The sequence below is a fragment of the Neomonachus schauinslandi genome, chromosome 2 (assembly GCF_002201575.2).
Source record: "Neomonachus schauinslandi chromosome 2, ASM220157v2, whole genome shotgun sequence".
NCBI lineage: Eukaryota > Metazoa > Chordata > Mammalia > Carnivora > Phocidae > Neomonachus > Neomonachus schauinslandi.
In genome coordinates this window covers 27,008,892-27,028,992 of record NC_058404.1, presented here as the reverse complement: position 1 = coordinate 27,028,992, position 20,101 = coordinate 27,008,892, and the positions used below count along the sequence as shown (strand labels likewise).

General features: G+C 36.8%; 1 protein-coding gene across 1 annotated transcript in view; it reads right to left on the bottom strand.

Annotated features, from left to right (window-relative positions):
- Positions 1 to 20,101, bottom strand: part of TNKS (tankyrase) — a 198,354-nt gene that overhangs the window by 63,219 nt on the left and 115,034 nt on the right. The window contains 3 exon segments of the mRNA XM_021694117.2: positions 2,212 to 2,398; positions 2,694 to 2,760; positions 4,216 to 4,310. Coding sequence (XP_021549792.1) covers positions 2,212 to 2,398; positions 2,694 to 2,760; positions 4,216 to 4,310 — 349 coding nt within the window.

The window sequence follows — 20,101 nt, the reverse complement described above, 5'->3', positions numbered from 1 at the left end:
AGAGAATGGAAAATCTATCAACAATATAATGGTCCCTCTAAATGCAAAGGTTACATAAAGGTTTGTTTTTAAAAACCTCAAGGAAGAAAAAAAAAAAAAACCTCAAGGAAGTACTTAAGTAGCTAAAAAGAAGGCAGAAAACTGCAAATTACTCCAACTTACCCTGAAAACTTAATGTTTATAAAATGCCCTAAAAGTTTCTCTTTTCAAATGCATTTTGAAACAAGAATGAAAGCTACTTTCAGTATTTTCACCTCTAGTATGTGCAGAATCCAAACTACCTTGTTCATTTGGCTTCATGGAAACAACACATTAAAAAAAGAGAGAGAAGAGCAGAAAAAAAAAATGTGTGTAATGAAAATGTTATAACCCTGGTTATGATCAAAATATTGTTTTTCTTTGTTTCTTGTATAATTTTCTTGAAGAGAACTCTGTAATTGTGAATGCCTAGTGTAAAGCAGCGGACATGATGATGAAAACCAGAGTTAGAGCAGTTCCAACTTTGTTAAATCCTTTTCTTCAAATAATTCCTTGGTAGAATCTTATTTAATAAAATAAAAAATACTGAGAAGGTTGAAAAATCATCAGGGAACTTCTTTTACAAAACTATACGAATTTTCCTTAAATCGTATGTGGACAGTGGAATCAGACAGTCCCGTGAAATACGCTATAAACTCACAATGATACTCCTAATTGGCAAAATGTTTGAAAAGAAAAAGAAGTTAAAGGTGACAGGGGATAAAGCTGAGCCCTGGGTATAAACTAAAAGAAGGAAATTAGAAAAAGATAAAAAAAAAAGAAGTTTCAAGTTCAATTCAATAAACCTGCTGTGCATAGTGCACAATGCACTGTGTTGGGTTGAGGGTAGATAGACAGATGGGCCCAAACACAAATACCATTAATACATTTTTATTAGGTAACAAAGCACTGTGCACGTGCTAAGAAGACAATAATAAAATGAAAAGTCTTTCTAAGAATTTAAATTTCACTGGGAAGACAGAACATACACATAGAAGAAGGAACTATATGATGCAAGATAACATATGACAAGGGTCATATGAATGGGAGGGAGAATAAAGGCATTTCTACAAGGATTCATTGCTAAGACATCTGCCTAGTTATAATCTGGTTTGTGCTGCCTATAATCTCGTTGATGTCATCTGTTCCAGTACCAAAATAAGTTTAAATTTTTAGTTAAGTAAGATGAAAATTGCAAGTCTTCCTGTTTTACCATAAACCAGCTTAAAATCTGCTTAAGTTTCAATGACATTATCATCATTTTGACTCTGCCTTTTTCTTAAGTTATCATTTAAAGATTTTCTTCAGGCATTTAAGGCATGAAAGGGAATACCAACCAGGGGACCAGTTAAGTATTAGGTAGGTGATGCCTAATTTAATTTAAACCTGCAATGCCCACAGGTGGAATTAAAAATATCTCAGTATTTGATATGACAAGTAAATGTTATGTGGTATCCTGAATGAGATCCTGGAACAGAAGAAAGACTTCAGGTAAAAACTGAGGAAATCTGAGTAGAGTATGGTCTTTAGTTAATAATATATCAATACTGGTTCATTAATTATGGCAAGTATGTCATACTAATATAAGATGTTGATAGGAGGGCAAACTGGATATGGAATATATGAGAACTCTCTGTACTATTTTTATAATTTTTCTGTAAGTCTAAAACTATTCCAAAACAAAAAGTTTATCTAAAAAACATGCACATGTATATATAGGTAATATGTATCAGCATTTGAGAATATTACTTCCACCAAATCATAAACAGGATCTTATTCAAATTGGGGAAAGTGACTGCACTTGGGCTAAAACACACATAAGAAATAGAAACACGACTGTACAATCCTGCAGGGCTTGAGAAACAGTGAGTGCTCAATAATGTTAGATACCAAATATTATTACCCATAGTATAAGAATATAACTCTGTGAGCTCGGAGCATTTTTTTCTGGTTTGTACACTGTTGTATTTCTGGTACCTGGCATCTAGTAAGCATGCAATAAATGGTTATTGATTGACTCGCCCTCATTAGCCTCAAAAGAAAAGTACAGGATCAGAAATGAGGATTATAAACTAGTGTATATGTAAGAACAGAAGGTTAGTATTTAAGTGGGACAAAAGACCAGTTTAATAACAAAAATGAGATATTCTAATTTACAGCAAGCTATATTGAGTTTGGGATATAAATACATACAAGTCAATCTCTCCCGGAGCTCAGGAGTTGGAGCCATATCTACAGCACTTTTGCCATGGCAATTGACTAATGTAGGATCAGCACCATGGCTAAGTAGCAAAGAGCAGACTTCCACACGATTCTTGGAAGCAGCCTCATGGAGTGGAGTGAACTGCCAGAGATCCATAGCATTAACACAAGCTCCATGCTGAATCAAGAAAAAAAGTTTTAGGTCAGTGATCATTTCGCTGAAGACATTTATTGCACTGTAAATTTCAGCTATGACTCTTCGAAATGTCAATAAATGTTTTACTTTCTTTAATTTCAGTTTTTAAAAACAATTTAAAATAAAGTAGGTGTTCTAAAAATTTTAAGGCAACAGTGGTATTTTTAAAAAACATTTTATTTTTTTAATACTCTTAACTGGCCCACAAATCACATGAAAACTTATGAGAAGTTAGAAAAAAAGCAAGTAATATTCAATATTTTAAAATTTCTCTTACCTTTAGTAGCAGTTCTGTGACTTCATAATGTCCATATGAACACGCATTATGAAGAGGCACAAGTCCACTAAATGAAGAAAGCCAAATTAAAGTACTGCAATTTCAAATAATGTATAGTCATTTATCCAAGAAGTGCTAAAAGACAAAATTCTAATAGATCCCAATATAATTATATTAAAAATATCTCAGAGTATTTAATAAGAGGATATAAAGCGTAGCTAATGTTTAACCTTTTGTATTTACCTTGTGTCTTGTGTGTATAATCCTTAAATAAATGATAAAAATACCAATTAGAAAAGTATTTAAGTAAAAGGAAGAACATGTGCTAATTGACCACTGCATGCTTTACAGATCAAGTACCATAGAAAAATGTTCTTTGAGAGTGAGTTGAAATATTCCTACCATTTTATTTCACTTTGAAGGTAATTTCCAGCATAAGAATGAAATAGCCAAACTACTATAACTTGCATCTCCAAGTATCATTCTGCATGAGTCAAAGACCCCCATTTTTGTGGTGTACTTCCCTTGATGACCCACCTATCATACACCCATCTGTTTTTGGACATGCATAAGGAAACCGAGATGTACAAGAGCGTCAGGCATGTATGCCCCTGTGCTTTTGGGACACCAGTCACGTACAGCACAACAGCCGGCGCAGGCAAGAGAGAAGCACAGAGAGAGCAGATTTGAAATGCTAGATCCCCTCTCTGATCACCGTCTCAAATACTGAGTTGTTTCTTCGTTTCCGTGTTTTCTGACATGGAGAGAGGCAAAGTGAAAGAAACCCTCCTCCCTCCAGGGCTTCTCTTCTTTATGCTGCCAATCACAGGAGTGTAATATGGACCTATTTTACCTGGGCAGTAAGATCTTAAGGTGGGACAATGAGAAATGTCAGCCTATTACATAGGGGCAGACTTACTTCATAGGTCCCCTAAAGACTAGATAGGGAACAGATACAAAATTTTCTAAAATTCACCTCTTCATACAATAAATGACTTCATTGCTTTCTTAATAGTCCCTCCCCTCTCCCCCCATTCCCATATCAACCTTTGTAAGTTTTCTCAGTTCAGATGTCCAAGATTTTATCAGGATAAAAACCAAATTAGAATATTATAAACTTATGATTTTGGTTTATTAATAAAAGATGATCCTTACACACCAGATGAATAGGATAGCTATGTTACTGGCTTATCAGAATTTTCAATCTGTTTTATCTCCCTTTCTGGAATGCCACTTGAGTTGAAAAATAATAAATGTAATTGAGAGAAGCAAATTTTAACTTCAAATAATAGAAATGTGATAAAATTTAACTAATTTAGGCCGTTACCATGAGAAAGCCTCTTTAACAAGTAGAACATGAAAATGAAGTCAAACCAAAGTTGCAAACATGCTACCCAAGCTTCAAAGAAATGGGATAGGTGACTTTGTCCAGTGCGCAAAAACTTCAGTGTTTCGGATGCTGAAAACAAAGCGTAACGATCCCTGGATGAAACCATTCAAGGGAATAAATCAACACACCTACCCTTTGTCTTTTGCGTGAACATCAGCACCATGCTGGAGAAGAAGCTGCACTATCCGAACTCTGTTGTAGCCCGCTGCTAGATGTAGAGGGGTAGACTAGAAAAGAAAAAGAAAAACACATCCCCTCCTGAGGTAAATCATTCTCCCTTTGTCATTTCATCGGTGTTCACTTAGATTGAAATACAGTAAATGTTAACATGCACAGAAAACGCTGAGTTGAAGTGCCAGAAGGTCACAGTTTATAACTGGATGAGAGACAATGCACTCATCTCAGGAGGAAATTCTAACTTCAGTGTCATTCACCTATTTCTCCTACTTGTTTTTTAAGGCCTTCAGTAATCTAGCCCAACCCTACCTTCTCCACTTTATTTCTTACTTCTTTCCAACAGGAACCATTCATTGTCAGCGTTCTGAGAAGACTTGTCAGGATTCATATTCCTCATAACCAAAAACATTCTTCCTTATCCTACTTAAATCCTGCCCACTTTTCAAGTCCGAGGATTTCAATCCCAATTCTAGCATAAGTCCTTCCCTAAAGAGCTGGCTCTCAAAATTTCTCTTAAGTAAGAGAAATTTAAGAAGGTTAAAAAGCCTCTCTAAAGAATAATTTAAAGAAACTTTAGTGGCAACAAAAAGGACAATGGACCATATTCATTCCATGTGGCTGTTAGCAATGTGTCAAAATTAATTTGCTGTATCGGATGCAATGACATTTGACAGGACAGTATTTAATTCTTCTATTTTATGTACTATATATGCAGTATAAATACAAAATACAGTTTCTTCCCAACTAATTTCTGCCACATTAATTTGAACCAAGTTATTAAACGGGACTCTGCTCATATTTAATATGGTAATTAAAATAATCAAACTTTTTTAAAAAAGGAAATAACATCAATTAAAAGGTTCTCTGCAACCATTGCAGTTTTTCCACCTTTGTTCATTTACTTAAAGTTCAAATACTGTAACAGCTTTTCACACAGGGTCTAATATACCTTAATGTACTCTCATTTTTCCTGTCTTCTTTTTGGGCTTTGATATTTAGTAAGATTTTCAATTTCTTTTCTTCAAATACTATAAATGGCAAGATACAAAAGAATCACTAAATACTGTAGTATTACTGCTTTCAAGCCATGCCATATATTTCATATATTTTGGCAGTCTCTAAGTTTAGGTAGTAGTTTTGAGCAGTACACAGCTAATAATGAGGAGACCAAGTAGATTAGAAGAGAGTCCCAAAGAGGAAGTCAGGAAACCTGATTATATTCCTGGATCTTAGGAAACTGTCAAAGTCATATTACCTATATATCTCAGCCTCTTCATGTGTAAAACGCAGACATAAAATCATCCATCCTAGCTACCTCAAAAATGTGCTAGGAGAAATTTTTCTTTCATATATAAACACTTATAAAATGTAAAATGTCATATAAAAATAGATGATTGAAATTTCTGCATCATTAAACAACTTGCCCATCCAAATTTCTGCTTCCAGACACATGTCGAATGTTATTGCAAATAATACTGCCAGGAAATACCAAGTTATTTTCAAAACTGTTTCTCCCCCTCCTTTAATATTTTAAAGATGCTGCTTCACGATCTTCTGGTTTGTATCATTTTGGACTAGAAATTTGTGAACACCCTTATGTTTGTTCATTTGTACATGTGGCGTCTCTTTTGGATACTTGAATATTTTTATCACTGGCTTTAAGCAATTTGATTGTGAAGTACACTGGTATGCCCTTCTGCTGCTGCCCCTTCTCCGTCTTCTCCTTTTGTGATGCTTGGGGCTTGCTGGGCTTCTTAGATCTGCGGTTCATAGTTTTCACCAAATTTGGAAAATATTCTATTATTTTTTCAAATTTTTTTTTCTGCCCTCTCTCCCACCATTGTCTCTTTAGGGACCCCAATTATATATATATTAGGTTGCTTTCAAAGCTTGTTCTTAGCTTTGTTAAACAGAACCAGAGCAGCCTTCAGACTAGGACTAATTTCCCCTTCCAGTGAGGTATGACCCTTCCGAGTACCCTGTGGTAGCTAATGAATTAGGAGGTTTGTCCAGTCTGGCTGGTAGCACCAGAAACGATCACAGATGCGGTGTGACTTGACTTGCCAGGGTTGCTACCTCTAATTCTCTTTCAGTGGTTCTTTTTATCACCCCGTGTGGCTTCCTCAGACTCCTGTTAATGGGTACTCAGCTGAAGACAGTCCAGGGAACTTTGCAGATCTCTGGAGCTCTCTTCTTTGCAGTTCTCCTTACACTGGCCCTCTACCGGCTAACTCTTGCCACACCGTCTCCCCAAGCTCCTAATTCCACCTTCTTATCCAGGGAGACCACTGGGCTCCTCCTGGGCCTCCTGTCTCCAATTTAAGGACTGGAAATGCCTTCTAGGCAGTAAGCTAGAGCAGTCACACAACTCGGCTTATTTAATGCTTAACTCTCAGGGATCACTTCCATGTACTGCCTGATGTCCAGTTTCTGAAAACCATTGTTTCATATATTTTGTTTAGCCTTTTTTTTTTTTTTAATTATTTCAAGAGGGAAGGTAAAACTAGTTTCTGTTACTCCATCTTGGCCCACCTTCAGGACTGAACTGGACTTTACAATGCAGTAGGGAAGCTCCCTCCAGAGACAATGACTGCTTTGGATGTCTGGCCAGTAAGTCAGTAAGCTCTTTTACAGGACTTAGCTGACATTTAATATTGTATGAAAAAGTGACATCTTCATTACTGATGCACAAAAAGATTTTCCTTCTTCATATTAAGAATCTTTTACAAAATTTTGCTCAAATACAGTTGATTTAATAACAGTTTTTCTTATTCTTAAAAATGAACTAAGTCCCTAAACGGATGAATACATATACACACACCTTAACTGTTTATTTAGAAGGATAAAACATATGAAAAAATATTTAGTTTCTGAATTTTTAAAAATCATTGAGATTAAAAATTATTTATAGTGCTCTGAAAATGGTTATATATGTAGTTTCTAAATTACTGTAATTAGGTAAATTAGAAGACTCTGTAATTGACAAGGTAGGAAGTGACAGGAGGCTTGATATAAAGCAGTTGTGTAAGAAACAGAGTTGAGGAGTGAGTGTCAAAAACTATTAGAAAGCAGAATTGATAGAATCTGATAACTGACTGATGCAGGTAGTAAAGGATACAGCAGTTCCAGTTCAAAAATGTCAGTGACAGATGAAAAGAAAGGAAGGCTATAGGTTGGGAAAGGGAAGGGAGGAGAGAAGAGGAAGCCAGAGGGAAAGATTTTAAGGTTTGGGTTTATCGAATTTGAAGTGCCTATCTGATACTATAGTGATTATGGTTAGACTAACTAGAATTCAAGGAGCGAAGGCTGAACACAAATTTGGTTATAAAATGATGTAGCATTGGGGCGCCTGGGTGGCGCAGTCGATTAAGTGTCCAACTCTTGGTTTCAGCTCAGGTCATGATCTCAAGGTCGTGAGATCAAGCCCTGCATTGGGCTCCGCGCTCAGCTCAGAGTCTGCTTAAGCCCCTCTCCCTCTCCCTCTGCCCCTCCCGGCCCCCATGCTCTCTCTCTAAAATAAATCAATAAAATCTTAAAAAATAAAATAAAATTTTTAGCATCTGCAATGTATTTGGCAGCATACTAAGTGCTAGGGGTAACATGGGAAACAAGAAAGGTCAATACTTTGCCTTTATGAGTCTTCTTATTCCTCCAAAACATGAGTCCCTTAATGAAATACATATATACTAATTCTTCAGAAGGCCAAAGATAAGGAAACAAAAGTCTAGGTTCTGAGGAATCAACCACAGAAAGCAGACAACTACTATTAAATGTGACAAATACTGTAGGAAGGGAAGTTCAGGATGTCATAAGAGGCTAGAGGCTGCATACTAAACCACTCTGGAGGCCAGCGGAAGGGACTGCCGTTAGGGAAGATTCTCAGAAGAACTGTTTCCTGAGGGGGAGACTTGAGGATAAACAGAAATCCCTGAGGTAAAAGGATGGGGAACTTTATTCCAGGTAGTATGAAGAGCACATATTAATACCCACCAGACACGGAGGAATGAAAAAAATCTCAGTGACTAAGTGTAATATGTGAGATTGGGGGAGCCTCTAAGAACAATGGGAAACCTCTGAAGAGCCTGAAGCAGCAATTACTTAAGACTGCAGTTTTGGAAAGATCGCTGTAGTTATTCCATAGAGAATAACTGGGGGTGGGGTACAACTCTGATGGCAGAAGACCCGAACTGAAGACTGCAGGACTAATGGAGGAGAGATAATGACAGTGTCAGTTGGCAAAATGGTAGCAGCGCCTAAGTAGAGGTAGCTGAGCTCTTAAGGGAGTAGATAAATTCACAGGGAGAGTAAGTACAGAATAAGCTAGATGAGCCTTTCCAAGTAGTAGTTCCAATGCGAATGCTAATTATGCAAACTTAATAGTATCACTAGAAGGCACATACAAATCTGTAAAATGCATGCAATAAATTTGAGGAAATGGTAGAAAACGAGAAGAAAAAGTAAAAATTAAGAACAAAGGATGATTTGAACAAGCATACACTACTAAGATCCCAGAGGTTTTTCTTGTAGAAAAAAGTTCAGTAGGTATAATGTTTAGCATCTAAACATTATATACCAAAATACTATCTTCTGATGCAAAGCAATTAAAATCATGTGGTCTAGGGCGCCTGGATGGCTCAGTTGGTTAAAATCATGTGGTCTAGGGCTAAATTTAATGAATGGTTAACACACAGTGCCAACTGTATACCTCAATTGCCAAATGGCAAAGTAATGATAAAAGTAATTTTCTAAATGCTAGGATAATTAACAGTGTAATGTAGGCTTTGAAAAAAATCAAGCAGACCCATTTGTAAAATATTCACACGTTACTTGATAATTTTGTGGTTGCAACTAGTAAACGCAAGAAGCAAACATTTAAGACATCATCATACACAGGCCAGCAATCACTACCAGTTGGTACATCTTAGATTTATTCTTAAAACAGATTTTTCGTTGGAATATTTAAAAGCCAAGCATGAGGAGTGATAAAATATGTAACAACTGCAAATATAAAAACTACTTTTTTCTGCTGTAAGAGAATGATATTGCTGATATTTCATACTGTAAAATGTTTATAGAAAAAGGAATTCTTACCTAAGGAAATCTCATAATCCAAAGTTTTCTTCTTGGAATCAGGCCACAAGAAAAAAAACAAACATATATATCTATCCTTGCCTTTTATGATATAGATTTGCAGCACAGAAAAAAGCATGTAAGAGAGCTTTAACTTACCCAACACATACATGCAGGGTGAAAACAGTAACAAGTGACAGCCCTGTTCAAAAGCTGTGGCTGCAACCTTAACCTAAGTCCAGGCGGCAAAATATAAGGAAATGAGTAAAGGCTTTTACATTCGGGGCTTGCATTCCTGCTTTGTAGATTTACAAGGTATATGACTTTGGATAATTTCTCAGTGTCTTGGAGCCTTGCCTTCCAATGTCTGTAAAATGAGAATTGTAATTCCTACCATTTAAGGCTATTGTATGGATGACAGAAAACTGTATAAAGCACCTAATACAGTATCACACAGAAAAAGCATGACAAAGAGTAGTTACTAATTATTATCACCTTATTAAGTATCTTACATACTTAGAAGTTATTTCTTAGTGGTCATTTATCAATCCTCACCTTACTTTAGGTATTGGGACTATTTGACATAGCTGATCACTTCCTCCTTCTTGAAATATTTTTCTCCTCGGTATCTAGGACACCAAGACCTACCTCACTGGTTACTCCTTACTCTTTTTTTCTGGTTGCTCCTCATTTTCTTGAAATTGGAGTACTCCAGGACTGTGTCCTTAAATCTCTTTTCTTCATTATCTATACTCATTCCTTTGGTGATCTCATGTAGTCCTATGGATTTAAATAACCTTTATACACTGACGACTCCTCAATCATTATCTCCAGCTCAGTCCTCTTTGCTGAACTCCCAACTCTCATAATCTAACTTCCTACTTGACATCACCACAAGGATATACAGGAGACATCTCATGCTTATCAAGTCCACAAGTGAGCTTCTAGTATTCCTCCAAAACCTATAAGGAACAATTTCCTATTGCTGTTAATAGCAACTCTATCCTTTTTGTTACTCGGGTCAAGAACTCTTTTTGAGTTTTTCCTGATTACCATCTTTCCCTCACACACTATGCTCACTGCAGTGAGAATATTTCTGTTGGCACTATCTCCAAAATATCTCCAGAATCCAATCACTTCTCTGCCACAGGCCTGGTCTAAGTCCCCATCCTCTCTCAGCTGGCTGAGTTGTGACAGCCTTCTATTTGGCATTCTTGCTTCCAGCATAATCCTCAGAGTCCATGCAACATAGCAGCAGAGTGATCCTGTTAAAATATACCAGTTAGATATACCAGTCCTCTGCTCAGAATCTTCCAATGGCTCTTCATCTCACTCTAAGAAAAAGCTAAGTCTGTATAATGATCTAGAAGGCCATAAAAAATCTCTCCCAGTACTACTCTCCAACTTTCCAACCTCATCTTCTGCTCTACTCCCCCTGGTTCACTCCACATGGCTCAAATGCCCTAATTATTAATTAGCTGCAACGACTGGGCATTAGATTGTACTAATAAGTGAAATAACTTCTGAAAAATTAAAGGCCTACCAGTAACAAAATATTCTCCCACTTAAATTTAATTTCACATGTGACATCTTAACAAATCCAAACAACAAGGAAAGACAAAATATTCCTGAGGGTTAAATGTCAAAATAAAAGAATCTTATGGATTCATAAGGCAGCTATCAGCTTTCAAAGACCTATATATTATTATGTGCCCAGAATATAAAAATTTAATTTCTAAATCTTTTTTTTTCCATTGAGCAAAAAAAATCATGATAACTATGTCTTAAGATTTAAATGCATTATTACACATAGTCAACCCCAGAGGAATTTTAGCATTTACATTTTAACACAAAACACACATTGCTCTCTCGAAAATGACTGCTGGATACAGGGGAAAGCATTCCTTGATCTGACAGTGCTGAGAAAGCTTTGGAAGTTTAACCATTACCATACAGAATATATCCCAATCTTTGTAACACTGTTCATCTAAAAAGCATAAAATATAAAAATTCTTAATTTCTTAAGACTGCTGTTATTCCATTTTTATAAAGCACACACTTTGGGACATTCCTTAGATAAGATTTTAAGATGAGATTCCAAAATACCAATACTCCTTGGGACACCTGGGTGGCTCAGTCGGTTAAGCATCTGCCTTCGGCTCAGGTCATGATCCCAGCATTCTGGGATGGAGTCCCGCGTCAATGCAGGGACTTGATCCCCTGCTCAGCGGGGAGTCTGCTTCTCCCTCTACCTCTGCCTACCCCCTGCTTGTGCTCTCTCACTCTCTCCCTGGCAAATAAATAAATCTTAAAAAAAAACAAAAACAAAAACAAAAACAAAATAGCAATACTCCAAATAATTATCTCTTCTCCTCTTGTTCTGTCTTTGGACAATATCTTGCAAATAAAATATAAAAAAGACTGCCAAAGACTGGTCCTAAAACTATTTGCCACAATCTTTTACTATAACACTTGTCACAAAATAATATATAGTAATTATTTATTTATCTCCTCTAATCTACCCTGAGCTCATGAGAACAGAGAATATGTCTTAATTTTATGTTTGAAGGCTTAACACAGTACTTTATACTTAGTAGGGTACTAAAAATAAAAGTTACTGTCAGCTTTTGATTTACTTTACTAAAAGGGAACAGAGGACATGAAATTGGTGAATTTGACTTTAAATTTGTATGAAAGATTTACACCAACATTTCAACACAGGCCTGAGTGATGTGTGATGCATTCTCCAGGAAAGAACAAAACCACAACTGTGAAGCCATGATGTAAGTCATCAGAAAGCTATCTACCCTCGTGATATATAGTGTATTTTGGTTTTCATTAAGATAAAGGCCCGGTTTGACCTCGATCAAATCCTCTGGAATTTTCCAGACTACAGTGACTAACTCATCCCGGTTTGCCCAAGATTTTCCTGGTCCCAGGAAACCCATTCATCCCAGGCAAACGGGGATGCGTGGCCACCCTACTCTAGCTTACTGCTGAATGAGTTTCCTGGTTCCTGGAGCTGTCCCAAGTCAGAAAATTGTGTGTGTGTCTGTATATGCGTGCCTACGTGCAAGCGCACACAGGCATTCTGAATAAAGAAAGACTTATTCCTCTGCCAAACTAGGAAAAGAATCCTATTAAAAGTTGGCTCAAGAGATAACAAGGGATACTTCTCTTTCCATTTAAACAATTCCTTTGAAAGATTCAAGTGCAGTCTTTCTCAGGCCATACAAGCTCCACATACTATTCAAGCTCTTCCTCCAGCCTCTTGCTCTTGCTACACTTACAAAAATGGCTTCATCAGATAAAACCTTATGATCTTTTCAGCACTCGAACATGCATGTAAGCATCACCCAGATTCAACAATCATTAATTATTAAGACTTCGTGACACCGGCATCTGCCATCTCTTTTTCTCTCTTTTATTCTTCCCACTGAAGTGTTCTGAAGCAAACTCTCGCCCTTACGTCTTTCCATAGGGGTCTCTAAAAAGTATGGGCATTTTCATTTAAAACCCCAAAGTTATTACATTTCACAAAAATAGCGGTAAATCCATCTAATACCCATATGAAGCACCTCTCCTAATTGTCTGAAAAACTTTCTAAAGTCGGTTCGCTGGACGTCAGGATCAATTCTTTTGGTTCTCGTGCCATTAAGCTTCCCTACATCCACAACGGTCTTCATCTCTCCTTTTGTCTTTTTTCATGATCCTGACTTGTTGAAGAGACCTTGTTTGTTGTTCCCTGTCCTGTGTGATGATTTCCCTTGTGCCTATTTCTGTTTTCTGTGTTTCACGTAAATTGGAACTTCCTCTTTCACGAGAAACTTCTTTAGCAAGAATACTTCATAGGCAGTACTTCCTACAGCATTGTCTCAGGGGACATATTATGTCTGGATATCCTACTTTTCGTGATAAGATTGCCCTGTGTACCATCAGTTTTGCAATTACCACCTCTGTGACCTGTGAACTCCAGACATCATCCTTGTAATTTTCTTAACTTCCTGCCATCCTTTTATAAAGTATATATGAACAGAGGATCATTACACTTAAAAATTCCAATACTTATTTCCACTTTTTTATAAAAACATACTTCTCAGATATGGTTCCAAAAATGAGGTATTACATATGTATTTTCTCAGTTTTAACTGGTCTCAATTATCAGTTACCTTTACTCACCATTCCCTCCCCAATAGAATTCCCTTTTAAGGTATAAAAACAACGTATTCCCTCTAAAATAATATAAAGTAAAATGTTCTCTCTACTTCTTCCCCTAGCTCAACAAACTCCTTTCCTGAAGGTAACCACTGTTTATAGATGCACAAGTAACATTTGAGATTTTTTTCTATGTACATGAACATGTTTTTCTCAGTTCTTTTTGCTGTTGTTTTGGTCACCCAAATGGATCATATTATACTCTTCTGCAATTTGCTTTTTTTCTCTTAAAGTATTAGTATATATAAGTTTATCTTATTCCTTGTATAGTATTTCCACTGTGTAGCTAGCTGTACCATGATTATTTACTCATTGTCTAGAAGTCGACAGTCAGGTTGTTCCATCTCTGCTCTGGCTATCTTAACAAAAAACACCTCAAACTCATCATTTGGTTAAGACAGATCAGTATTTCCCTTCTACAAATAAAATACTATTATCAGCCATTAATATAAAATTCCCTGGAAAATATAATAACCACATAATCAGAGCTTATTAAGTTTCTTTCAGGCAGAGAGACGTGATTAATCTGCTTGCTAGGTATACCTAAGAACTTCTTTGAGACAGTGATACTTTAATCAAAATCAAAACAACTTGCAGCTAGAGAATCAATATGGGCATGAGTCCATGGAAATACATATCACTGATGCCTGTCAATTTTGAGGGAGCTTTAAAGTAGTACCATAATGAAGATTAGACAATCTCCCTGAAGTTTCTCAATACTTGGGCTTTTATAAAGAGAATTTAAAGAAGAAACTCTCTGGGGAATGAAAACTGATGAACCCAAGTAAAAACAAAACTTTTCTAAAAAGATATTTTATTCATACCTTTTTCAAAAACTAGGTCTCCTTTAACTTGTTTCTTCTACAGATTACACATTACTCAATCCTCCTATAGTAATGTTTTCTTTTCCAATCTTCTTCTCTGGTCCCGGGCCTCATGATCAATGGTTCTCTAAAGCACAGTACCTCGAGCTAAATACATATATGGTTTCATCACAGTGGACTATATCAGGACTATTACTTTGCAATAATAGACATGATACCACTCCTAGAACCTAACAGTGTTTAACACATTAATGTTTTTTAGTCACAGTCTCTGTAATAGGGGAAGTTAGCCGACAATCATACCAGTTTCCTCACCGAGTTATTTTCAGGCTAAAATGAAATAGAAGATATTTTGAAAATACAAAGTTGTTTATTGAAAATAATAGCTAAAATCTACTAGAGACTTTCTAGGTACCACGAACTTTTCAAAATGTACTATACGTATTGTATGTATTAATTTGTATTTACTCGTATTTACTTTACAAATCGATTACCAGAGCTAGAAACTACTGTAATCTCCATATAAAGGGGGAAGCTGAGGAACAGGGAGATTAATACAGCAAGTTAATAGAGTCAGAGATCAAATCCAGACAGTCTGACCTCAGAATTCCCATTCTGCTTTCCTTCTTTTCCTCTGGCTGGCTGCTCAGGTTCTGGATAGCATGTTCAGAAATGGACTAGCACAGCTGAGTGGCAGGAAGAGTAACTCCTGGTGGGCAGGGATCACGTTGGTAGCTCTAGCTACCTCAGCACTGATCCATAGGGTACTATATGTGAAATCCCATGAATGATGAGAGTGTGGCCATCCCACCGGATGAAGTTCTACTGAAATGTAGGACTTCTTAACAACAGTTGTCTAGAATAGTAAGTATTAGAGGACAAGAAAGAATAACAGGAAATTGAAACTGGACAAGACAATTTATCTGCGTCTTTCCTAGTGCAGGGTTTCTCTACATATCTCTAACAGATAGTCATTTGGTCTCTCGAACTGAACCCCTGCAGTTGCCTCAACTGCTTTTTCCAGAATAATTTCCTGAATACCTTCCTGGTCACCCTCTGGCTAGTCAATATATCTCCCTAATGTGTGCAACCTTAAGTTCAGCACTAAGTCAGATATGGTCTGATCCAAACCAGTGAGCTCTCATTTTTTTTTTTTTTAAATGTATTCAAGCAGAGCCAGATGGCAATCTGTCAGAGTTCTCATAGTGAAGGTTCCAACACTGCATTGGGAGGTTGGACTAACTGCCATTTAAATTTTCCTCCAAATAAGATTCTCTGAATTCTAGATAGGCTACATGAACAGAGGTAAATATGATTGATATTTTCCAGCCCCAGAGAGGATATTCTTCCAACGTAACACATGTCATCTTTAGGAAGGAACCTAAGGCATTTGAAATTTGGAGAATTTATGAAATATCTTATAAAATAAAGCTGCCTTATATAGTAAAAATTTATTTTTAAACTGAGACTGTAAAGGACTATCTTTAAGTGTATGTATTGGGGAGAGAAGGAGAGGGGAAAGGAAAGGAGCATACAAGAAAGAACAAGAAATCCACAGAGGAATCTTTGTGAGAATAAAGTTCTGAATGCCAACTTAATTCAATTTTAACTTAACGTTCTCATCATGGAAACTCCAAGGGGATTCTTCAACAGCCAGAAATTTGTTTTTCTCTTTTCCAGCCTCAGATTCAGCAGAACTGAAATGCATGCATGAAAATGAGTTTCTAGCTTCCCCTCACTGGGATTGTATGGGAGGGGGGAAAAAGAATGCTTAGCACTCTCGGAAGGTGCAACATGAATTCTGCATTGTTTAATGAGAAACATCTAGCAGACTTTATGGAAACCAGGTTTCGGGTCTGATACTAACCTGATGCTTTATACCTTAAGCAGCAAAGTTTTCACACTACTCACACCTTGTGGGAATTCCTTTGTATAATTAATATTCACAATCTCAGGTTTTAAAATCTAAACATCAAAGATTTTAACTAACATTCAACAGATAGCTGACTTATTCTTGAAACAGGTCACAAGTTACATTGATTGGCAACTAAAGATTATTTATGAGGGAATCATTCTGCGTTAGATCATTAAATAGTCATTTTAACTGTGCGAACTGGGAGAAATTCCTGTAGCTGATTTTAATGTTGTTAAGAGCTCTAGGACTTGGGAGATACGCTATCACCTCAAAGTGCCTTCAGTGATAAAGTCCTTGTTGTTTCTGAGCTTGTGTATGCCAATTTGGCAGCTAAAACTAGCCAAGAGCAGAGAGCCTAGTTCTGTTCCCTGCCCAAAGCCCCTTCCCCAATTCTAAGAGGTACTGAACCCTCTCTGAAACTAGGAGATTACTTCAGTGGGCATTTTTACAGTATTCAGAGTAGGGTATTATCATGTTACTATCTTCATAAACGGAAAATCAATATATGAAACGTTTTATATTTAGAGTTTGTCTATTTTCAAATTTCCTAATTTGGCTACCCAAATATGCATTTCAAATAATTACGCATGGTATTCATAGTGTTGTTTCTGAAGTTTTACTACTGATCCTATTCTTAGTAGAGAAAGACATTTTCTTATTAGTCACTGAAAACAATCTTTCTAAAAAAAGAATATTATGGGAATTTTTGATATTTTTTTGATATTTTTGAAATTTTCCTTTATAATTCTAATTTAATTGAGCAAGTAAGTAAATGGATGAATATGCATGGTGGGGAGGGAAGTAGGCTTCCTGAGCAATTATTAGAAAAGAAATATTTTTTTAAAAGGTAGTGATACGAAAATAACCAGGTGTTATAGACTGAGTGTTTTGTGTCCATGCCCACCCTGGCAAATTCGTATGTTGAAGCCCTAACCCTAATATGGTGGTACTTGGAGACAGGACCTTAAGGAGGTAGGTAGGGTTAGATAAGGTCATGAAGTGCGGGCCTCATGATGGGGTTAGTGCCCTTATAAAGAACAGACATCCAAGAGCTTGCTTTTTCTCTCAGCAAGAAGGCAGCTCTCCACAAGCCAGGAGAGCCTCTCATGAGACACTGACCATGCTGAAACCTTGATCTTGGCCTTCCGAGCCTCCAGAACTGAGAAATAAATTTCTGTTGTTTAAGCCACCCAATCTATGGTATGGCAACCTGAGCTGGGATACCAGGTAACTGGTACAAAATGAATTAAGAAATTAACAGTTTATATTGGTTTTGTATTATGGCCAGACCACAGTTCCTAATAATGCTCATTCAAAGCTATAGATAATCTCAAAGTTCTTAAGTCCATAATTAACTCTTCCCTTTCTGCTGCTTCTCATCAGGCCAGAAGTTTCTGAAATCAGACTTCTCTTTGTCCCTAAGCAAGCCTTTTTACCCATTAAGGTTCACCCTTCACTAAAAGGATTTAAGAACTTTTTTTGAATACTTTACTGTTACCTGATGTTAATCCAACAGTTTAAACCAAAGAGATCATATCAAATCATAATCATTATCGGGCTATTTTTAAATATCTTCATCAGGCAGTAATTGATACATGAAAATATGTGAATAACACTGCCCACCATCCCACTCAACCACAGAACTTGGACATGGGCAACACCCCAGAAGCTACTTTGTGTGTTTCTTCCACATCCTCTACCCTTGCCGCTCTACCAGATGGATGTTTTTCAAGTGAATGTTGCAGCTCTAATCTACTCTACCCTGTAACATTTGGTTTACTTGTAGAGGCAGAAAGAGCTCTTTAAACTTAGATTCTTGCCATTTTAAGAATACACTTAAGTGTCACTTTTGTAACCAGGCTTCTAAATCAAATTTTAGCAACGAATCATACTCACAGCAAAATGATTTAGTACTCACTCCTTTTCTATCCCTCACCTAGTAACTAGTCTAATGTTGACAACTGCGGGAAACACGCTTTTTGGATATGGATGTAGGAGAAACCAAAGTTAGGAGGAGGGTGGCTAAGCAGAGCTAAAATGAACTCCTATTTTACCACCTGCCTTTTGACACAGGTCCCTTTCTACTAAAAATTCTTTTCTCAAAGAGAGAAACAGAGCATAGTTGGCATGGGTACTAATTACCCTCACCAGCAGAAATGTCATGCTTGACAAAATAGAGACTGTTTTAGTAGAAGCGATTCCCTAATGAAAAATAAAAAAGACATTTTCAAGCCCTTATTGTTACAAAACGAATATACACAAGCATAAAGATTTTATACAATATATTCCATCATAAGTAGGCAAGAAAACTTGCTCTAAGGGATTTCTGCATTACAGTAAGACATGCACAGCTCAGCAAGATGTACTTTAAAGAAGCGATTAGGTTAGATATATAATTAAACGTAAAATACTTAAAGAGTTTCCTAATACAGACTTATGGCATTTTGACCTTCCTGTAATCCCAAGTAACATCTGAACTATGGTCCACAGAAGTTGGAAATTAAAAAATGGGATAACTTTTCATCTACCAAGATTTGCCAAGAACAGAAGAGGATGATAAAAGCCACTAAAGCCTATAGAGAGCCTGGCATGGGCCCTGAGGTAAAGCTAACACTTTCTTAAAGGGAAATAAGGCTCTATGGAAACTTTATTCCAGATTCCAGGAGTGTCTTATCTAGTGTGACTCTACACAACCTCATATAATCTACTTCTGTATGACTGGTAATTGCTACTAACTCTAATGAGAAATAAATAAAAAAATATATTACAATCCTAAAATGCTGGAGTTTAAAGGTATTTTAAATACCTTTAAATCCTAAAATGCTGGAGTTTAAAGGTATCCTTCATTTTATGGGCTAAAAAATGGAGAACTCAGGGGTGCCTGGGTGGCTCAGTCAGTTAAGTATCTGACTCTTGATTTCGGCTAGGTCATGATCTCAGGGACATGAGACTGAGCCCTGAGTTGGGCTCCGTGCTCAGCACAGAGTCTGCTTGAGATTCTCTCTCTCCCTCTCCCTCTGCCCTATCCCCAGCTCACGTTCCTTCTCAGAAAGAAAGAAAGAAAGAAAGAAAGAAAGAAAGAAAGGGAGGAAGGAAGGATGGAAAGAATCTTTAAAAAAAAAATGGAGAACTCAGAGATATGACAACACTTGCCTAGTAATAATTTTAACTTAAAACTTGCTCTTCTAGCTTCAAACTCTTACTTTTCCCCATAATACTATGAGCGCCGCCCCCCCAAAAATGCACATTAAATTAATGTTTGCATTCCAAGAGGGAAAAGAATCTTAAAATGTAAGGTATAAATTCAAAATATTAAACATATCTAAAGAAATAAATATATTTGGAGATTTATCTTTAAATCTTCACTTAACTCATCCTCACAGCTCTGAAAGAGCCATTTTCAGTAATCCTCTTGAGAAAAGATGTAATCTTTCCTGCCCAAAAGATAATAAGCATTGAGTCATATTTTCTTGTAGTAGGAGTATTTCAATTATCTTTATTAGATAACAAAACACCCCAAACTGGTGGCTTACCTGGGTGGTTCTTCTACTCTACGTGGTATGGGCTAGGGTGCTAGGGATGACTGATGTCATCTGGAGGCTAAACAGGGAACTCAGTTGAGGGTACAATGTCTGGGATGCCTGGACAGTTATTTAGAGACTTAACTGAGCTCAGGTGGGTCTCTGGCTAGAGGCCTCCATGTGGTTGCTTGGGATGCCTTATGGCATGGCAGCTGGGTTCAATGAGAGAGCATTACAAAAGCACTAAACTGGCAGCTGCCAGGCCAATTCAGGGGCTAGTCTCGAAAGTGGCCTAG